Raw genomic sequence first — 19,751 nt, forward strand, 5'->3', positions numbered from 1 at the left:
TGAGCCTCACTAAGAGGTCTTTGACAGGGGGGGACAGAAAGCAGACAAGCAGAGGAAACTGTGTTTGAAGCTTCTATCAACAACCCTCAACACATTGTGTACAGCTGCATTACAGACTGGAGTCTCCTCCGTCACAAATTATCTGCTGGGCTGTGGGCAGACTCTACCTTGCGAGACAGCGCACAAATTAACAACAGACAGGTTTCTTTTCAGCCAGTCATCATTTTATTTGCAGAACTGCTGTTATTGCACTACTTATCGGCATAGCGTTGTCTAGAAAGGAAAGTCTGCTGGCTGGATGTTGGACACATGTTCACTAAACAAGCGGGCTCATCTGTGAGTGTTTTATCTGCTGTCACTTGGTTGGCTTTTTTTAGTCACCATTTGTCATAATTCAGATCAAACTGCGAGGATACATCGTTCCTTGTTGAATGGGATCCATATCAATATAACTATTCTAATAAACCAGAAATAAATGGTTTTGGAGAAAAAAAAAAACCTTCAAACACTTTGATAACTTGACCAATTAGAAAGGTAATAAGTCATTATCAGTAACGAGACATTATTCCAAGAGACAGTGAGTATATTTAGAAGGAATCAAAGCCAAGGATGTTATCACTCTCCATTAGCCTAGCGACCGCAAGTTAACACGCCAAATTCCACTGATTTAACATGCAGACATCAATGACTTGATCATTTGTGTAATATAACTAGCCTAAACATGCTTGGAAAATGGTTCACAAAGAAAAAAAGAAAATGATGATGCGCTGTCCATTTGTGTATTGCTCTCAGCGAGGGCCTTGGAGCAAGATTAATATTTATTTCATGTGTTGCCTTAGAGAACAGCAGGCGGCAGTCCTTTGAAGACTTGTGGACTGAGGGAGGTGGATAAGGTCCATTTGGGTTGGAAGGAGGGGGAAGGGGGGGGTCGAAGCAAGCAGGCCCTCAGTCAATACAGTAAAACTTTATTCAGGCTAAACTGAACTGAAGAAGGTGGGAAGATGTTTTTTTTTCTGCCATTGTTTGTCCCAGTTGTCCTTATCTAACTTGGTGTAACAATGCACCGCAGTTATGAATGTTTCCACTAATGTGTCGTACTTCCAGGGGCCCTATGAACATATGAAACACAGCTGTGAGAAAGCCAAAAGAAAAGAGGGTGGGGATATGGAACACTCCTAATATCCTATTAGATTCCATGTTTGATCTATGCTGGTCCTACCTTTTCATATAATTCAACACAGTTTTGGAATCCAGATGCTTAAAATCCTATTCTCTTATCGCTTAAAATGATGAATATTTGCTGCTTATGAGTCAAAGATTTAAAAAAGCTCAACCAAACGACAGTATCTCACAAAAGTGAGTACACCCATCTCATTTCTGCAATTATATCTTGGCATGGGACAACACTGAAGAAATGACACTTTGAGACAATGTTAAGTAGTCACTGTAAAGCTTGGATAGCAAAGTAAATGTATTGTTACTTCAGAGTAATTCAAAATACAACAATGAATGTGTAAAATGCTGGCAACAAAAGTGAGTACTGAAAAAATTGGACCCAAACGTCAATATTTTGTGTGTCCACCATTGTTTTCCAGCACCACCGTAACCTTTTTAGGCATGGAGTTTACCAGAACTTCACAGGTCGCCGCTGGAATCGTCTTCCATGATGACATCACCGAACTGGTGGATGTTGGAGACCTTGCGCTCCTCTACCTTCCGTTTGAGGATGCCCCACAGATGTTCAATAGGGTTTAGGTCTGGGGACATGCTTAGCCAGTCCATCACCTTCACCCTCAGCTTCTTTAGGAAGGCAGTGGTCGTCTTGGAGGTGTGTTTGGGGTCATTATCATGTTGAAATTCTGCTCGGCGGCCCAGTTTACGGAGGGAGGGGATCATCCACTGCTTCAGTATTCCACAGTACATGTTGGCATTCATTGTTCTCTCAATGAACTGTAACTCCCCAGTGCCAGCAGCACTCATCTTGCCCCAGACCATGACGGTCCCACCACCATGCTTGACTGTAGGCAAGACACGCAGTGTTGTCCCATGACAAGATATAATTAAAACATTGCAGAAATGAGAGGGGTGTACTCACTTTTGTGAGATTACTGTCGATTGAATGAAAACATCCCGCTAATATTGTTTGAATTCCCAATTTCCGTTTTGGAAGCCGTTATCCCCCATCTTTCTGGGATTTCCACAACGGCTAAGTTTGCATCACTGTAACAAATGAGTTCCATGATGCCATGATTATCTGATCAAATATGCTTCGATTGCAGGCATTTTGTGGCTTTCTTTTTTTTTGCCAACCTGGCATCCTTTTGTTTGTCCATTCGCCTGCAGCCTGATATGCCGGAACACCGCCGTGATCTGATTTATGGCTCTCAGCAGTCGACACTAACTTATCCATTATGTTATAATGATATGCTATGATACGGTTCTCATTAGCGCTAGACATAGCTTTAGCCATAGCAGGATGTCATCAGTTTGACTGGCTGCTCTCCACACCAAGCCACATTCTTATCAGTAGACTCTCCTGAGGTGTCAGGTCCTGATAAAATCCTGTCCACTTACGTCTACCTCGATGGGCTGTGGTCCCATTTAGATTCTTTTCTCGTCACTGAAAGGGCTTACCCCTTTGACTCTTTCCTTTATCACTCAATAAGTGTGTCCTGACCTGTCATTCAGAAAGGACCCCGGGTGACTGGATTGGGAAGCCATTAGAGAATAGGCGGCATCGTCAGACTAGCCCAAAGATGATGTGAAACAGAGCAGCCCGAGAGCCCAAAGAGGAAAGGTAGGGGGCCGGACGTGGGGAGCGGGAGGTAGATTTGCTGAACTATGGAGGTTGTGAATGGAGGGCAGCTCTGTTTTCTATTTGTGAGGATTAGGTTGACAGATTTGTATTTAGTTTCTCCGGGCCGAGCTGCAGTTAATCCCCCTCACCTGCAGCGAGTCCACCCCTCCTCCTTCTCTTTTCCTGTGACCCTGCAGCCCCCGGCTTCCCCCTATACTTCCCCTGTGCCCCGTTCACTTCTGCCCAGTACAAACACTCATCCCGAGACAAGCACATGACTCGATGCACTCTGTCTCCTCGGGTTAGAGCCTAGCACTCGACACAAATCTCTCCCGGGCAAAGGGAACAGCAGGGGGCTCGCCGTTTCTACAGCAAAAGAAAAAGAACCCCCACAACCTGAGGTCGTTCACATATACGATTTTTTTCCGGCTTGGGTGAGGAGGTTGTCCCTCGTCACTTAGAGATAGCAATTACTCAGAAATTAAGAACCATTATTACGGAAGCAGCTTGTCAAAGCCACTCAGGGTAAATGAATACTTTTGGTAAAGCTGCACATTAGGAGAAATTCAGGGTCGGGTCAGGGGCACAGACCTCTTCTCTTTGGATCTGGGTCCTCACACAAATTCTGACTAGGCCTTCACACACACTCTGACTAGGACTTCACACTGTGAAAGATGGAGTGCAGTTAGTTCTTAAGTATATGGGCTAGTGTGGGGACCTAATCGTATTGTTTATCAAAAAGGGGATGTAACGTGACAACGGTTCAAAATGGAAGAGAAAGATTTGTGACAGGTTGTCAGTCAAGTTATGTGTAATGTAATGATCAGTTAAATCGGTTGTTCTGTGTTATTTTAATTCTTGCGATGCAATGATGTACTTATTTAATTCTGCTAGTTAAAAAAAGACGTAAAAGCAACAATATGTGTGACATATGTTTCTTCAATTTATACGTTTTATTTTGACTTTTAAATGTTTGTTTTTTTTAGTTTGGAAAAAAATCCGCGATGTAGTGAAGCGGCGATAAACGAAACGCGAAGTAGCGTGGGATCACTGTATCGGGGGGGAAAACCGCGCAGGTATACCTGGGAGGCAGCATTGAGGGCTCGCTTCAATATTTTTCGGCTAATTTCGTCACTAAAATCGCTCAAATTTGATTTCTTCCTTAAAATTGATCAACTTCGATTACACTTGTACAGTACCAAGCCATGGCCGACCGTCAGTGTGGAGATGAAGTAAACAGTTTGTGAGAGAAATGATTACTCATGCTTGATTCTACTGAAATACAAAATCGTGCTAGCTACTTAGCATTATGATAAGTTCTTGTTTGTTTTTTACCACAAATCTCTTTATAACATAAAAAGACATGTCCAGTCAATATTTTTCACTTCTTTCTTTGAGCATATTGCTAAATTAGCCTCTTTTAAAAGTATTTACACATGTGCAGCCCATGTGTGTTTTACTGTGCAGTCCTGTTATTTGACAAAGTGTATTGTGTAATTTGCTCACATTACATGGCGTATCCTTATTAAAGCAAAGGGACTTAATATACTCGTATTATCTCACATCACTGTGAATAATTCGGTTCAATTAGAAAGAGCATTTGTTGCCAAAGTTGCTTAATCAATTCTATTTTGATATCCAGGGAAGTTCTGAAAAGCATTGAAAATGTCATCCTGGAAATAGTGACTCATCTGTCAAAGGATGAGGCACCAACCCTTGTGCTGCCAAACCGAAACAGCTGGGACAATGTCAGGTGACTTCATTTGAACATATATGTGATCATCATGTAACTGGTACCTAAACTGCATAAAACATGTAAGATGGAAAACCAGCTAGTTGTTGAGTTTCATTCTGGAGGGGGAGTAAACTGTCTCTGTTAGAATTTGCACAAAGGAGAGTTCAAACTGCCCATATGGCGTAGGCAGGTGTTAGCAGCGAAAAAATGGACCACAGAGATTGAAGCTGAAATAACTTCCTGCTGCTCAAAAGATGACTGAGTGATTAAGAAAACACAGAGCCTAATGTGACTAAGCTGTTGAGCAAAGCACACTGTATGGAGGTGGGGGGTGGGAGTGGGGTCTTCTCACAGGTAGCCCTCGGGCTGTTGGGAATTCTTGATGGCTTACATGTGGTAGAACAGAGTTAGAAAGCTGTACAAGGGTGTAAATTAGAGTGCAGCTTACTCTGTATTTGTACTGATTGTGGTTTTCAATGGATTCATTCATTTATGCCATTCATTTATTGTTGAGAACTTTGTTTGAATTGCACTTTAAGTTTTGACAGTGACATCGGGCTTCGGATGAGTTCAACAAGTGCCGTCAGGACGGTCAGAAGTGACTGCCCCAAAACTGCCACTACATTTTGTAAGAAGACTTGCAACTCTTCCGTCCTTAACATTTAGTTCAATTCATTATGGACACTTGTGTTTTACGTGCATAAATGATCATTTCTTTTTGTGAAATATTTTTTACACCAGTTCTTCCCAAGATGTGCTTTAACCTTCAATACATGCATTCCATACTAAAATAAAAATGTCTTCTATTTGAAGCCCAGATTCTCAAGATTCTCTCTATCAGTTACAGACTTGTGCAGAGCAACTCATATGCCACAAAAAGGTTGTCATTTCAGCATGCAGTTTTTCTTAATCAACTCCAAATCCTCACATCAGCGTTTTTTTGTAATTTATCCATATTATCCTCCACAGAGACATCTACTACACCCATCCACAGCTGTTTGGCTCCCAGAAAACAGTTGATAAACTAGTTGATGATGTGGCCTGCATGCTAAAGATTCCTCGAAGATCTCTTCACGTGGTGAGTGTGTCCGTATCCAAAATCATGCAAATGTTTTGTTCTTTTACAACAGTAACAGCAAAATTCATACCCCAATGTTTTTCTACATGATGTTCTGATGTATATGAACTCCTGATAATTTCTCAAGGATTGAGTTGAAATTAGCCTCAACTAACAAAGTTGCAATGTTGACACCAACAGTTGGCCACATCCAAAGGTTTAATCTCAGGTGATCTTTGTTATTTGGAGAAGGACGGCACGAGGATCGACTGCCACTCAAACTCCGCTGTAAGTTCTCATGCCATAATTCAAGTGAACAACTTCTCCGTTTTTTTTCTCTCCAATGTGGCCTGGTACAGGTATGAATCAGGAAAGAAGCATTTCAAAAACATTGAATATCGATACAAATCTAGAGGTGGAATGATTAATTGATTAATAGACAACTAATTGGTTAGCAAATTAATCAATTATTATTTTATCGTCAATGCGCTAAGAGCCTTTGTTTAATTTAAATTGTCCAAATCCTTGGAGTCTAGAAATGAACTGCTTTTTGCTTTTATTTCCTTTTATTTTGCCTCTAAAGTTCTGTTTGTTTTTAGGCTGTTGCGGTCTCATCAAACATTGAAGGCATCCATAGTATCCTTTGATTTATTTGCTCGACATTGTGTTCATTGGCTGCGGCGACTGTGTTTTGCCTTAGCCTTGCACAGACATTGTATCATCCGCCAAGTTCATCCTGGTAGTTGAGAAGGACGCTACGTTTCAGCGACTACTTCAGGATGACTTTTGCACCAAGCTTTCTCCGTGTATCATGATCACAGTATGTCAACGTTTCTTTTTATTTTCAGCCTCACATGGATAATAACCCTTAATTTTGACCTGAAGCAATGCTATCCCTTTTTTTTTTTTTTTTTTGAAAGAATGCAAATTTGTTTATTTCTTTAAGGGTAAAGGCTTTCCAGATGTGAACAGCAGGTTGATGGTGAGAAAGCTCTGGGATGTGCTCCACATCCCAGTCTTCATTCTGGTGGATGCTGACCCACATGGTACGGTACATCTGCTTGAGTCCAGCCCAGTTTTACATCTCATACTTCTAAACATATATTTATTTCTCGCTAAACAGTCAAAGCACCTGTTAGCTGCCTCGGAGTGCTCTCATTCCACCAGGCCTAATCTCATCCAGACATTCTTTTCTGTTGCATGGCAGGACACATTTGTAATGCTTTACTTTGTTCTGAGCTCTGTTGCGCATCTTGCAGGTTAATTGCTCGTGTATGTTGCTGATTGTGGCATACTGTGTCTCTGATTTTCCCAGGCATCGAGATCATGTGTGTCTACAAATATGGATCAGTGGTGAGTCCATTTTGGCTCCTCCAATATGGCCAACTCTGTGTTAAGGCTTTTTTGCATTGTACTTAGCACGGCATCATCCATCCAACGTCCAAACTGCTCAGTTGCGTATGTGCTACCCTGTAGCAACGACAAGTCATTTTAAACTAAAAAAAGAAAAACATTTACGTAGTAGTAGAATTATGAACTCGTTCGCTGCCGTCAAAACGATTAGGTAGATAATTAATAGACCAGTTGTCCACCCTGAAAGTTTTAAACCGACATGAAGTTTTCATGTTGCTCGTGTTTTTTGTTTTCAAACTGTAAACACATGTTGTGTATAGGGGCAGTGCAGGTACGTACATGTCGAAATTGAAAAGCCTTCTACTGTATGCAAACATGTTTTTCCGTGCATTTTTCAATAGGCCATGTCGTTTGAGGCCCAAAGCCTGACCGTCCCCAGTGCCATGTGGTTGGGCCTTCTCCCCTCGGACCTCGAGAGGTTTACACTCAATTCCTTCTGCTGCTTCCTCCTATTTGTTTTGTTTTGTCACCGCTGCCTATTAATTTCTTATTAACTCTTGAGAACCAAACGATCATTGGTAAAAGACTGGTTTAATTCTTAAGGTTACAGGTTCCCAGAAATGCTCTGATCCCCTTCACCAAAGCTGATGAAAACAAACTGGGCAGCCTCCTCAAAAGGCCCTATATAACGGACCGACCAGAGTGGCTTAAAGAGGTCAGAAAGAAAACCGATACAGCAAATCTTTTTGCAATGGGTCAGGGTGTCGTTATTGTTGTTTTAATTTTTATGCTCATTCACTTTGCCACTAACTTGTACAATTGTTTGTTTTTCAGGTCATTAATAATAATAATATTAATGAGTTCAATTCACGGCAGAGAAGTTTGACTCGAAGCCTCCTTTGCTCTCATTGTAGATGATGCTGATGCAGAAGAATAAACTCAAGGCTGAAATCCAGTCGCTGGCAGCCATAGGTCCAGATTTCCTCACCAGCATCTACCTGCCCAACAAACTGCGCTTTGGGGGCTGGTTATGAGCGCAATGCTGCCACCCAGCGGAATGACAGGCGTACTGACAACGTTGTCAGTCACCCGACCCTGTATGGAACAGATTAGTTTGACCTATATTCATAAAATAGCTTGTTTATTTCACATGTAGGTAAGGACAACAGCAAGAATTCAGAATTTGGGAGATGGAATGGGTGACAAGGTTTAAACACGGTTTAGTCAACAGCAGAAATTTTGATTCCTAAAACATGTTGCTTGTTAGCATTTGAAAGCTCTATAAAGCTTTTCCTATTTTATAGATCTGATTTTGGGGGGGGAAATACTTATGTTGAATTGATGGTCCAATTATTGAAATGAATTAAATAAAAATGAATTGATCTCAGACATTTGCGTACAATAGCAATTATTGTTGACAAAGCCTGTCCCATTCATGAATTCCTTTTTTTAAACTCTGGCACCACCATACAATTATATTAAGTCCTCGGGAAGCCTTCCTCTTTCCACTTGTCATGGCCACCTGGCTGCTGCTGAGTAAATGCAAGTGATGTGAGCATCCTTTCAATTTTACAACTCTCTTGGACAAGAGTGGAGTTGGCCATCTTTTGCAAACTGGGATGTTCTCAGGTACAAAATACAAGTGTGACATAATGAAAATGTATTGTGGAAATTTCGTTTTACTGTGAGTTAAATGATGTGTTTGCTCATTTATCGACTTTATGCCATGCATGTAAGCACACTGCACATATGCATTATCATAAGTGATGTAGCGCAAATTGTTTTCATGGTCACACTTACGCACCCGTGGTGTTTTTGCGATTTAGGTTGGAAGTATCGCAAATGGAAGCAACGTTTTGCGGGTGCCCCTTCCTCTCTGTCGGGGCCACTTGTTTCTAGGCTATGAAAGCATTGCTCCTCAGCAATTTCCTAAAGTGTCCTGTACTAATGGATCTTGTCTCTGGACCTTTGGCTCAACCTTTGTCCTTTTCAGTTTGCTTGAGCAACCACACACTTTAAACTGATGGTGAGTTGCACAAACTTCCACTGTTTGCTTTTTCATCATTGCTGATTGTTGTTATTGAACAGCAACACCTGACACGCCTTTATCAACCATGGACATTATAGAGGCACATAAAACCAGCACAGTTACTTTAAAAACTCAGTTGAACTGTATGTCTTCCACAGCATCACAGCTTCTGAAGGACTATCTTGTGAGTTGTCCAACCTGCTTTTGGGAAACAGTAAAAAATGAGAATAAGACAGCACTAATTAATCAAAGTGCTTGTTGTCAATTTCTCTTTCAAGGAATACTTTGAAAATCCATGGTGCTGGTTCTGGAGGAACAAGAACCATTTCAGGGATGAGCAAATTCCACACCGAGCTGGAATGTGAGCTTGCAGACTTGCACGGTAAAGACGGCATACTGCTGTTCACTTCCTGTTTTGAAGCCAATGACTCCACATTGTTTACTTTGGCCAAAATGCTACCAGGTACATTTGAACATTATCCTAAAGTGCCTTTCATTTTTCCTTGAATGGTTGCCGTGTGCACCGTTATTTTCAGAACTGAAGACTTGACACATTTTATTGCGATTCTCACCAGGATGTGAAATTTACACAGACGCGGGTAACCATGCCTCGATGATTCAAGGTATTCGAAACAGCGGCGTCAGTCGGTTCATCTTCCGTCACAGTGACGTCAGCCACTTGCAAGAACTATTGGAGAGGTCTGACCCTTCCACTCCAAAGATTGTTGCCTTTGAGACAGTGCATTCAATGGACGTTAAGACTTTTTACTTCCACTCAAACTGAATCTCAATAGATTTAGGATGTATAGGGTCTTCAATATATATATATTTCTTTACAGGGTCGGTGTGCCCACTGGAGCAAATGTGCGATGTTGCCCACAGATTTGGGGCCATCGCCTTTGCGGATGAGGTGCACGCGGTCGGCCAATACTGGGCCATAGGAGGGGGAATTGGCGACAGAGACAGAGTTATGCACAAGATTGATATCATCTCTGGTACTCTTGGTAAGTTTCTTTACACAGGGTGGGGAAGTATCCCCTTTGCAGATGGATTTGGAACGTGTTGCTGGTGTCTTCCAGGCAAGGCCTTTGGCTGCGCGGGTGGCTACATTGCCAGCACCGGCGCCCTGGTGGACACCGTTCGCTCCTATGCTGCAGGCTTCATGTTCATCACTTTGCTGCCTCCCATGTTACTGGCGGGGGGCAAGGAGTCCATCAGGATTCTTAAAAGTGGGGAAGGGCGCATGCTCAGGAGGAAACACCAGAGAAGTGTCAAGTTGCTCCGACAAATACTGATGGACTCTGGCCTTCCCTTGGTCCACTGCCCGAGCCACATCGTTCCTCTGCGGGTATGATGGAGGAGTCTTTGGAAATTATCAACCAGTGACCAGTTTCAACTTCATTTTCTGAATTCTACCAGCCACACTGTCAGGGGGTATTGTTTGTTTCATCCAAGCAAAAAAAAAAAAATTTTTTTTAAGTATACCTGTCTCCACTTACAAACTGAACCACCCATTTTCACTTTTGCATCCAAGCTGTTTAATGTTTTTATTATACAATTTATGAATCACTATTAATTGTGTTACCTATGTGTTGTCCAAACAAACGTGTTTAAGAAGATTGCGGCCCTGCTGCAGAGTTAATCCCACGTGACGGCACTCGGCCAATCAAATGTGAGTAAACATTACAAGCCGGAAAATGAAAACGGACGTAACAGTGAGAAGTGATGATCGAAAGCGATATGGCGTAGAAAGGTGCGTGATGAGAACAGAATGATAAAGAAAGGGACAAAGACTGAGGAACAATGACTGAGGGCCAGTAAATGAATCTGTGTACTCTCGCTCTCAGGCATTGATTGACGCATTTCCGGACATCCTTGATTTCACCACACGAGGGCGATGTGGGCCTCCAGGAGCGCCTCTCTGTTTCTGCTTATGATTCATACTCGAGTGCAGTATGCGGTGCAGTTGGAGGTTTTCCTGCTGAACCACTGATGGTATCAACAACGAACAGGATATTGCATTTCCTCTTGAGATAGCACAGGCATCGCAACAATCAGCAAATATGCCCACAGATGCACACGTAGATGTTCAACAGAGCGGTGTGTACTGGAAACGTTAACATGAACTCATCAACGGGGCAACAAGATTAGATTTGATTATGCATGTTGTGGCGTAGATTCAAGAGCTCTTCAAATGTATCCCACTCAAAGGGAGGCGCAATTCTCCTCCCTTCATACTAATGAAACCAAACGAAAAATTGTAATATTGTGCATTAGACTATTTTGCTACATTTACACTGAGGGGGGTAACTTCAATAAAATCACACTAGACCAGTGTTTCTCAACCAGTGTGCCGTGAGACATGTTCAGCTGTGCCGTGGGAAATTGTCCAACATTAAATACCGAGCGCATTGTAAACAGGATCGCCAAACCACAGGTGAGTTAGAGCAAGGCCTGGTCAGCCACTTGCTAATCGTGCATGCGTGGGAAATCGGAAAATCTTGAGATTTCATGTTGTGGCATCGGCACATACTCAGTTTATGTGTATTGCTGTTAGTGTTGGTTCGTGAGTGAACGATTCCAAAGAACAATTTTTCTTCAGTGAACGAGAGTGAACGAATCACTTCCGAAAGTGATTCGTTTTTTTAGTTCATATGACTTCAACTCATAATAAAAGTACATTTCAAACCAGCAATTTAATGTGAAATTGCAGTAGATATATCGGACAACAATATTGAGGGGTATATATGCATACACGTTGTTTAAAAACTACTATAAATGTTACAAAATCAAGATTACCCAAAGAGAAGCATAATCTCCCCGTTGTTGCATAACGGCGCATCCCTTCATGCAACAAAGTTAACCGTTAGCTTGGAGAAAACGCGCATAAAAGAAGGGGTGTTTCAGTGAGTGGTTCTTTCTTTACTTGGCAAATCGTAAATCGACATTCTGGGTTACATAGTTCACGCCAGGAGGGAGACGCAACACGTTCACTGACTGATCCGTTAATGCACGGTGAGGAAGGCAACTAGTTGACCCATTGACTCGATCGCGTTCCCTCACTTGAGCTGGAAGTTACGTCATTTTTTTCTTCGTTTTGTTTTACGGCGAGGTGGCACCAGCTTCAATGGGGATTACTGACACCTACTGGTTGAAGTCATATGAACTGAAAAAAGAACGAATCACTTTAGGAAGTGATTCGGTCACTCTCGTTCACTGAAAATAAAATCGTTCTTTTGAACAAACCGTTCACTCACGAGCCAACACTAACAGGAACACACACATAAAACTGAGTATGTGCCGATGCCACAACATGAAATCTGAAGATTCTCCGATTAGCACTAGACTACTCTAGACTCTATGCTGGAAGTTTCATTAAGATCAGAAATCGCGGAATTTTAAAATAAAAATCCTCTGAAGTCTGAAATTTTTATCTGTGATATCAAACAGATTAATAAATATCAAGTACTTCCGTCTTGATCATTCCAGTTAAATATTTTAGGAAACATTTATGTTGAAATGCAAGAGATCTATATGAAAACTCATTTGGATGAATCCTGGCGTGGTTTATTGTACATGTGTTTTTTTTATGTGATAATAATACTTCAAAATGTGAGACAATGACAGTGAACTATGCAGGTCTTGTATTTTAAAATGCAACATTGAATCTAGAATCTCTTATCGAATCTATACATATGTAACCTCTTGGACTAGTTCTCTCAGAAGTGGACCGTTCTTGCAATATATATTTTTAGAAAATGTTGCATTTTTTATGTTAAATCGTTCGACATGTATAAATTAATGACAATGTTAGAAATTCAACTTTTGGATTCGGCCCTGCTTGACTCGGTCTCTTTGAGTGGCGGCTGCTCTGACAGGAGCGCTGGCAAGGCAAGGGCTTTGCACAAAAGCCCGCAGATGCGGAACTTGACACGCAAGCCCTGGACTTCTGTGAACCAAAGACGCCTCTTCTCTCACTCACGAATTATCATGCGGTCACGTTTTGGAGCGCATTATGTAACCAAAGTGCTGGTGAAAATGGAGTTGTCAGGTGACCATCGCATTCGTGCGAGTCATCCCAGCTCGATTTAATCCTTGATTTATATACTGGTGTGTTTACAACTAACGCAGTAATTGCGTAGGTCACATGGGACTGCTGTGATTGACAAGGTCCTCCTTCATATTGTTGTGGGAAAAAAAAACATTTACAGAAAGAAGGAATTCAGCTAAGGCAGCTATTATGTGGGCGAGCATGGAGCCACAGGCAGAGCGACTAAGTGTTGGGGCAGGTGCGTGTGTGCGTGGTGGCGTGTGCTTGTTGCAGTGGTTAGAATCTGCGCGGATGTGCAGGTTTAACTATATTCTTCATTTTGTGTTAATCCTGATGCTCTGCACATCTGCTCCGCCCCCTGCCCCCACTCACGTGTGGAAACAGATGAGCTGCTTGCCGTCCCTCTGCACGCATCTCGCCACCCACTGCCTCATCCTCCATATTCATGCTCCTTCATCATAAGGCCCCTTGAACGTATCATGCATATCAGGGATGTTGACAGACACGATTGGGCACAGATTCTTGTTCTTTATTTTGGACAGCTTTAAGTGTTGATGGCTGGTATTGACAGCCTCATCGAGTACCGATAGGTTAAAATAAGGCTGGTATCCACACCGGTACCAATGTATCGGTACTCGCTCATCCCTATTTTTTTTATATAGCACGGCAATGAAAGAGGGGATACAACATTTTAAATCTTATAATGCTATCTTGACTCACCAGTGCCCCCAAATTACAAGTTTTTGGAGTTATGAGCTGGATGGATGGATGGATGGATGGATGGATGGATGGATGGATGGATGGATGGATGGATGGATGGATGGATGGATGGATGGATGGATGGATGGATGGATGGCGCTTAAACTGGAAACATGTCCGATTTGATGTCATGGTAAAACACATCAGATTTTGCAGCCAGGGGTCGTCCAATTCACAAGTTCTCGAGCAAAGGAGAACGTAGTTTTGAAAGTGATTCAGAAATGCTCAGTTGTTACCGAACTTCTACGTCTTTAAGTCGTCGGGGGCAAACTCCTCCCTCCGAAGTTGCTCTGCTCCTGTCATGCATTGGAATGAGAAAGCCGGAGTGTGATACGATGCAGAGGAGTTGAAGTTGCCAAACATTTTTTTTCTTCCGTTGGTTCGTTTGCTTGTTTTGAAAGAATTCGCGTTCCAAAGTGGAATACTGTTCTACGTTGAGGCAGACTCCCCTTGCCGTCGGTGCATTGGCCGAAGGGGCTCATTCTCCGCGCTTGATGGGAAAGGCGAAGCGGAAAAAAGGGGGAAAGCTCTCCGCTCAGCTCGTGCGCTAAGCCGAACGCTTGTCGCGGGATGTCTTTTTGCGGGTAAAATGTAGTAGGCAATCGGAGCATGTAAAAGGAAAGCCACCCCTGCGACCCGAGCTGGACACTAAGCGCGATATGTCTAAAGTGATGGCAAGTAAGAGCGTGGAATGGCTGCAAGTGGAGTTGGAATCGGGCGCCACTTCGGTGCTCCTGCTCGACTGCCGCGCACACGAGCTGTACGAGTCGTCTCACATCGAAGGCGCCATCAGCGTGGCCATCCCGGGCCTGATGCTCCGCAGGTTCAAGAAGGGCAACATCCCCATTCGGACCATCATTCCCAACCACGAGGACAAAGAGAATTTCACCAGGCGATGTCAAACAGACACGGTGGTCCTGTACGACGAGAGCACCGTCAGCTGGCCGGACAGCGGAACCCCGTCGTCCGTTTTGGGTTTGCTTCTTCAAAAACTGTGGGAAGATGGCTGCAAAGCGCACTACCTGGAAGGTATGTGTCGAAATAAGTTACTTTGAGCGACATGTCGCTTACGCAAGCTGGGTGTACTGTACCGGCGCTGTGCAGACTAACTAGAAAATGAAAACACGCTTATGTCACTCGATCACGTCAACCTCGAATTAAACTAATAGTAGTAGCATTGCGTCATTAACGCGAAGTTGTTTTGATGCTTCGAAGAGATGGGAAAAGTTTTACTGCACGTCTCAAACTTTTTAAAAGGCGACTCCTGCATTTATTCACAATGCATATCGGTCGGCTCAAAATACACCAAGCATCAATGTGTGCTTGTCTGCAGGCTCTAAAGTTCTCAGTGTGCCATTAAGATTGTCAATTAAAATTCCAAAATGGCTACGCTGTGTTTCGCTGTGCAGGCATGCATTTCATGAATGGTCTGTTAGGAGAACCGGATCTACTTGTGTACTACGCCACTTCACTTCAATGCGGCCACTGTATTCACTGATATGTCAACGTGTTTTGATTCTCTAAACCATAAATCAGCTTTTTCTCCATCCTGTGTTGTTTTGGCTCCCCTCCAGGTGGCTTTGTAAAATTCCACACCGAATACCCAGAACACTGTGAGACGCTCCTCGACAACTCCTGTCCGAGCTCCTCTCCTCCACTCTCTTTTCTGGGTTTTGGAAATTTGCGGATCAGCTCCGATTGTTCCGATGGGGAATCTGACCGAGAACCCAGCAGCGCCACGGAGTCAGAGGAGAGCCCCCTCCCCATCAATCAGCCTGCCTTCCCGGTCCAGATCCTTCCTTACCTTTACCTGGGCTGTGCCAAAGACTCCACCAACCTGGATGTGCTGGGCCAATACAACATCAAGTACATCCTGAATGTCACACCCAATCTGCCCAACATGTTTGAACATGACGGGCGCTTCAGGTATAAACAGATCCCCATTTCGGACCACTGGAGTCAAAATCTGTCGCAGTTCTTCCCAGAGGCAATATCATTTATAGGTGAGTGTGGACCCCGCCCCCCTAAAAAAATACTCCCGCCAAATTTCGTTTTGTTCATTATCAAAATGACCTGAGCATTTGAAGTGTTAGGGTTAGGTCAGTGCTTCTCAATTATTTTCTGTTACGCCCCCCCCTAGCAAGAAGAAAACTATTCGCGCCCCCCCTCCCCACCGTGACTATCCTAACTTGTCTTGTAAGTCGTAAAATGTTGCACTGTCGCAAACGTGACAAGTAACAATGAGAGCGCCACTGCCCCCTGCTGTAGTAAACGCGCAATTACACTTTATTCTAGTACTGCCAAAAAAAAAGCCTGTTCCCCAGGGTCACACGCGCCCCCCCAGGAATAGCACCGCGCCCCTCAAGGGGGGCGCGCCCCACTATTTGAGAAGCACTGGGTTAGGTTAACATTTAAGTCTACTAAATAGATAAGTCCTAATCAGCTCATTGTTACTTATTATCTCTTGCATAGGTAGTTGGTTTGAAATTTCTCAAGTGGAATCCAGGGCATGCTAGGGCTGAACAATATACTGAAAAAATATTGTCATTGTGATAGTAGCCTGCGCAATTTTGCAGCTTTTACTGTTAACATTCGGTACCAGGTATCAATATTAGTTTGGATACCAGCCTTCTTTTAAGGAAGCGATACTTGTGAAGGCTCGCCATACCACCCACTGATTCTTAAGGTTCTGACAGTGCCCCACATGTCGACTGACAATATTCAACACCCATCTCACGTCTTTTAATAATGTGCAGAATATGATGTACGCTGGATTAACAATCTGCTACAGGACCAATTTGTTCAAATTTTGTGTGTTTTTAACACTACTTGGGATTTCTCCAGAGATCATTTGATTTAAAAAAGAATAATCATAGAATGTAACTTGTTTTTCCATTTGATGGGATGTAGTCTTGTTTTGGTATTTATGACTATTTTATACTGTAGTTTATTTATTTATTTTTTTAAGAAGAAGGAGCACATCATCTATATGTATGACTGCCGCTCGTGAACCTCGACTGCTCTCAAAACCACAGCTTGTTTGTCACTTTTATGAGAGGGTGAGTTGCGAAGCAGGAAGGAAGTGCCACTTCCACTCTGTGCTGCGTCTGATTGCAGGGTCACAAGTTAGTCTGGAATCAACCGGATATTTGCTGCATGTTTTCGTGGACAGCAAATGAATTCCCAGAATAAGTCTCAAGCTCTTTCGGTCCTCCGTCGAGGGTTATAATGGCGTCATTGTGCCAACAACCCGTTTGTTTTTGTTTTACTCGAGTCACGTCAATGAATGGAATGATTCCTTTTGCTGACGCCGGCTTTTTCTTCTTCCGGCAGACGAAGCTCGGTCCAAGCAGTGCGGCGTCCTGGTGCACTGCCTGGCCGGCATCAGCCGCTCCGTGACCGTCACGGTGGCTTACTTGATGCAGAGACTCAACCTGTCGCTCAACGACGCCTACGACTTTGTCAAGCGGAAGAAGTCCAACATTTCCCCCAACTTCAATTTCATGGGACAGCTGTTGGACTTTGAGCGGACGCTGCGGCTGCACAGTCCCTGCGACAACCGTGCCACCAGCCAAGAGCAGCTCTTTTTCACCACGCCAACCAATCACAACGTCTTTCAGCTGGACCCACTGGACTCCACATGAACCCTCTTCAACGTCTGCGCTGGCTGGTGGTTTTAGCTGGTCAGTTTCCTGACTTCTCTGCGGCTTTGGCAGAGGACAAGCCATATTTGAGTCAGTGTCGGATGCCTTATTATGTGACGCCAGGAAAGAATGTGTTAATCGATACGCGACAGTAATACGTGGTCATGTACCGCTATCATAGCCAGAACACGTTCAAATGCTTCCGTTGAGATTCTCTTTGACTGTTGTTTTTTTTAAATTAGCTTTGTTTGAATTAGTAATGACTGCTGCTTCAATGGTCTTAATAGTCTTTGTCAATCCGAATGTTTTGTAACTGAGGGAAAATAAGCTATTGCAGTCACCCGGCCTTGAATTTCTGTCCAATTTCTTAATTCTGTTGGCAAACAAACTGCCAAGTTCTTATATTTGTGTTAACAACAGGAAGGTAAATGTGCGCGGAGGCATACTAGAAAATGGCATTTGATTGGTATTTGATTGTCGCTCACATGATTGTGTTCCTTCATGTTTTTTTGGTTATATTTTCAAACTGAAATAACAAACTTGACCTTGGGTAAGTGGACCAAGCGTCTTTTAACAAAAGCCGAACACGATCACTGACACTCAAACGCGTGAATATACGCCTCCTTCTCCAGCACGACGACGTTTAAGGGAAACGTGACGGCGCTTAATCAGCCGTCCGCTTGCCCCTCGGGCCTCCCAGCTCACGAGCGAGACTGACACACGAGGATGAGTGAAAGTCGGACTAATGTTTTCTTACCTCACTGAGAGCTCTCTTTCAGGGATTTTTGTAGGCATCTCTATTACTTCACGCTCTCTCCAAGTGCATCAAAGGGCTGTTTTGGTTGTTTGTAAACATGTACATACGGTGAATGGTTACGGGCGACCCTTTTCTCAAGAATAATGAAGGATCGAACAGTGACCTGATTCTGAACCTTTATGTAAAGTGTATGTTTAACTCAAATGTCCAAAGTATTCTGTACATGTTTGTATAACAAATATATTGTATATTTTTACTTGAATATGCTCTTTGAGTTTCACTGTGCCTGGTTTCCTACAAGACAAGTTGGGTTGCCATATCAGACAAAGAATATCCACAGTTAAAATACATATTCTTAATAATCTTAATTTTGCAAGAAATGAAGACGGGCTTTAACAGCAGCCTTCAACTGTACGGCACATGAAAAGGCATGCCTGGCAACACATCACAGCGCCATTTATGAAAGCTATTGAGCGATGGGTTCTTCCTGCAAGACTGAACCTGGCAAGTCATACCTTCAGGCCGGTTCTGTGAAAAGACCTGAAAAGACAGTGGCAATAAGGTGTCGAAAGCCTTCCTCCACAATAAGACTGCAGAATAGCCCCATTGAATAAATAATCTGGCCTCCATGTTTGTATCAAATGGGAAGCGGTCTACTTCCAAATGCAGTCCAAAGATATGAGATGACTTGATTTATGATCCACAATTTTTTTTTTCAATTCCAAATGTGCTGGCTCGGCATTTGTTGTTGTGGAAGCAACGTGTTTATGTGATATAGAAGCCGCTCGGCACTGGTTCACATCTGCTGTGGTTATAAAAGGCGTGCTTAGCATACTGTCTGGATGACACTATGTTCACAGCTGCTTCTTCCTGAATTGTGCAACACTTGGAATAGAAATATGTTTATTCAATTTTATGAATAGAGGGTCATTTTTGGAGAAAGACTTTGCTGTTTTAAGGAAAGAGCGCTCCCTTGCTTGTACACCAGATGTTATGCCAGCAGGGAATAATCCTAATCTTAACATCATGACACTGAGGAGCGATGACATCACGCATCTTTTGCCGTTATTTTTGAAAGACACCACTTTATAGGTTCGTTTTTATGGCACAGTTGGATAAGCGGGATACCTTCCGTGTTTGCTACAAGTGGTGATGGCAGCTGACATGCCCAAAATGGAGTTCCTTGAATACTTCTAATGGTTCCGTACAGTGACAAGAATAGCATTTGCTGTCATTGAGTTGTTTGTATTTGTATTGGAATGTAGATGGCTTAATCGCTTTTTATTTGAGATTATCGCCATTTCCAGTTCTTCCTTCTTGCCAATATGTGTAGTGGATTAAAGAGATCTGGAGTCAGATTCCCATCGACGCTGAGAGGACACGTTTGGAGGCTGTACAAGGCTCAACTATGTGTATGATTTTGTCACCGTACTCGAAGATTAAACGGGATCTTGTTTGAAGACATCCATCATGCTGTGTAATAGTCCAGGGCCACATTGCATCTCTAATTGATAAACAGCAAATCCTGTGTCTGTACCAAAACAACAATAAACCCAAGAGCAAAATGCT

The 19,751-nt window shown here is 43.0% G+C and overlaps 3 protein-coding genes across 4 annotated transcripts; all 3 read left to right on the forward strand.

Annotated features, from left to right (window-relative positions):
- Positions 1-4,377: 4,377 nt before the first annotated feature.
- Positions 4,378-8,331, forward strand: spo11 (SPO11 initiator of meiotic double stranded breaks; the record flags this gene model as incomplete). The annotated part of the gene is made up of 12 exons (XM_061272282.1): positions 4,378-4,550; positions 5,072-5,160; positions 5,346-5,412; positions 5,502-5,610; positions 5,791-5,877; positions 6,189-6,225; positions 6,300-6,409; positions 6,536-6,635; positions 6,905-6,942; positions 7,344-7,420; positions 7,546-7,657; positions 7,857-8,331. Coding segments are annotated over 12 exons (1,119 nt in total), but the record flags the coding sequence as incomplete, so codon positions are not given.
- A 151-nt stretch (positions 8,332-8,482) lies between these two features.
- Positions 8,483-11,316, forward strand: LOC133150018 (5-aminolevulinate synthase, non-specific, mitochondrial-like). The gene is made up of 6 exons (XM_061272287.1): positions 8,483-8,493; positions 9,250-9,434; positions 9,547-9,725; positions 9,810-9,975; positions 10,051-10,724; positions 10,819-11,316. Exons 1-5 carry the CDS (start codon positions 8,483-8,485, stop codon positions 10,323-10,325), a joined length of 816 nt encoding a protein of 271 aa, XP_061128271.1. The 3' UTR covers positions 10,326-10,724; positions 10,819-11,316.
- Positions 11,317-14,021: 2,705 nt separating this feature from the next.
- Positions 14,022-18,444, forward strand: LOC133147227 (dual specificity protein phosphatase 7-like). Of its 2 annotated transcripts, XM_061271236.1 has the most exons (3): positions 14,039-14,810; positions 15,356-15,784; positions 17,115-18,444. In XM_061271236.1, the coding sequence occupies exons 1-3, from the start codon at positions 14,441-14,443 to the stop codon at positions 17,423-17,425; spliced, it is 1,110 nt and encodes a 369-aa protein (XP_061127220.1). In that variant the 5' UTR covers positions 14,039-14,440; the 3' UTR covers positions 17,426-18,444. The 2 variants fall into 2 exon arrangements, with proteins under 2 accessions (XP_061127221.1, XP_061127220.1); XM_061271237.1 differs by lacking the exon at positions 15,356-15,784 and having other exon boundaries at positions 14,022-14,810.
- The last annotated feature ends 1,307 nt before the right edge of the window (positions 18,445-19,751 follow it).

This window comes from Syngnathus typhle, linkage group LG2 (genome assembly GCF_033458585.1).
Source record: "Syngnathus typhle isolate RoL2023-S1 ecotype Sweden linkage group LG2, RoL_Styp_1.0, whole genome shotgun sequence".
Taxonomy (NCBI): domain Eukaryota; kingdom Metazoa; phylum Chordata; class Actinopteri; order Syngnathiformes; family Syngnathidae; genus Syngnathus; species Syngnathus typhle.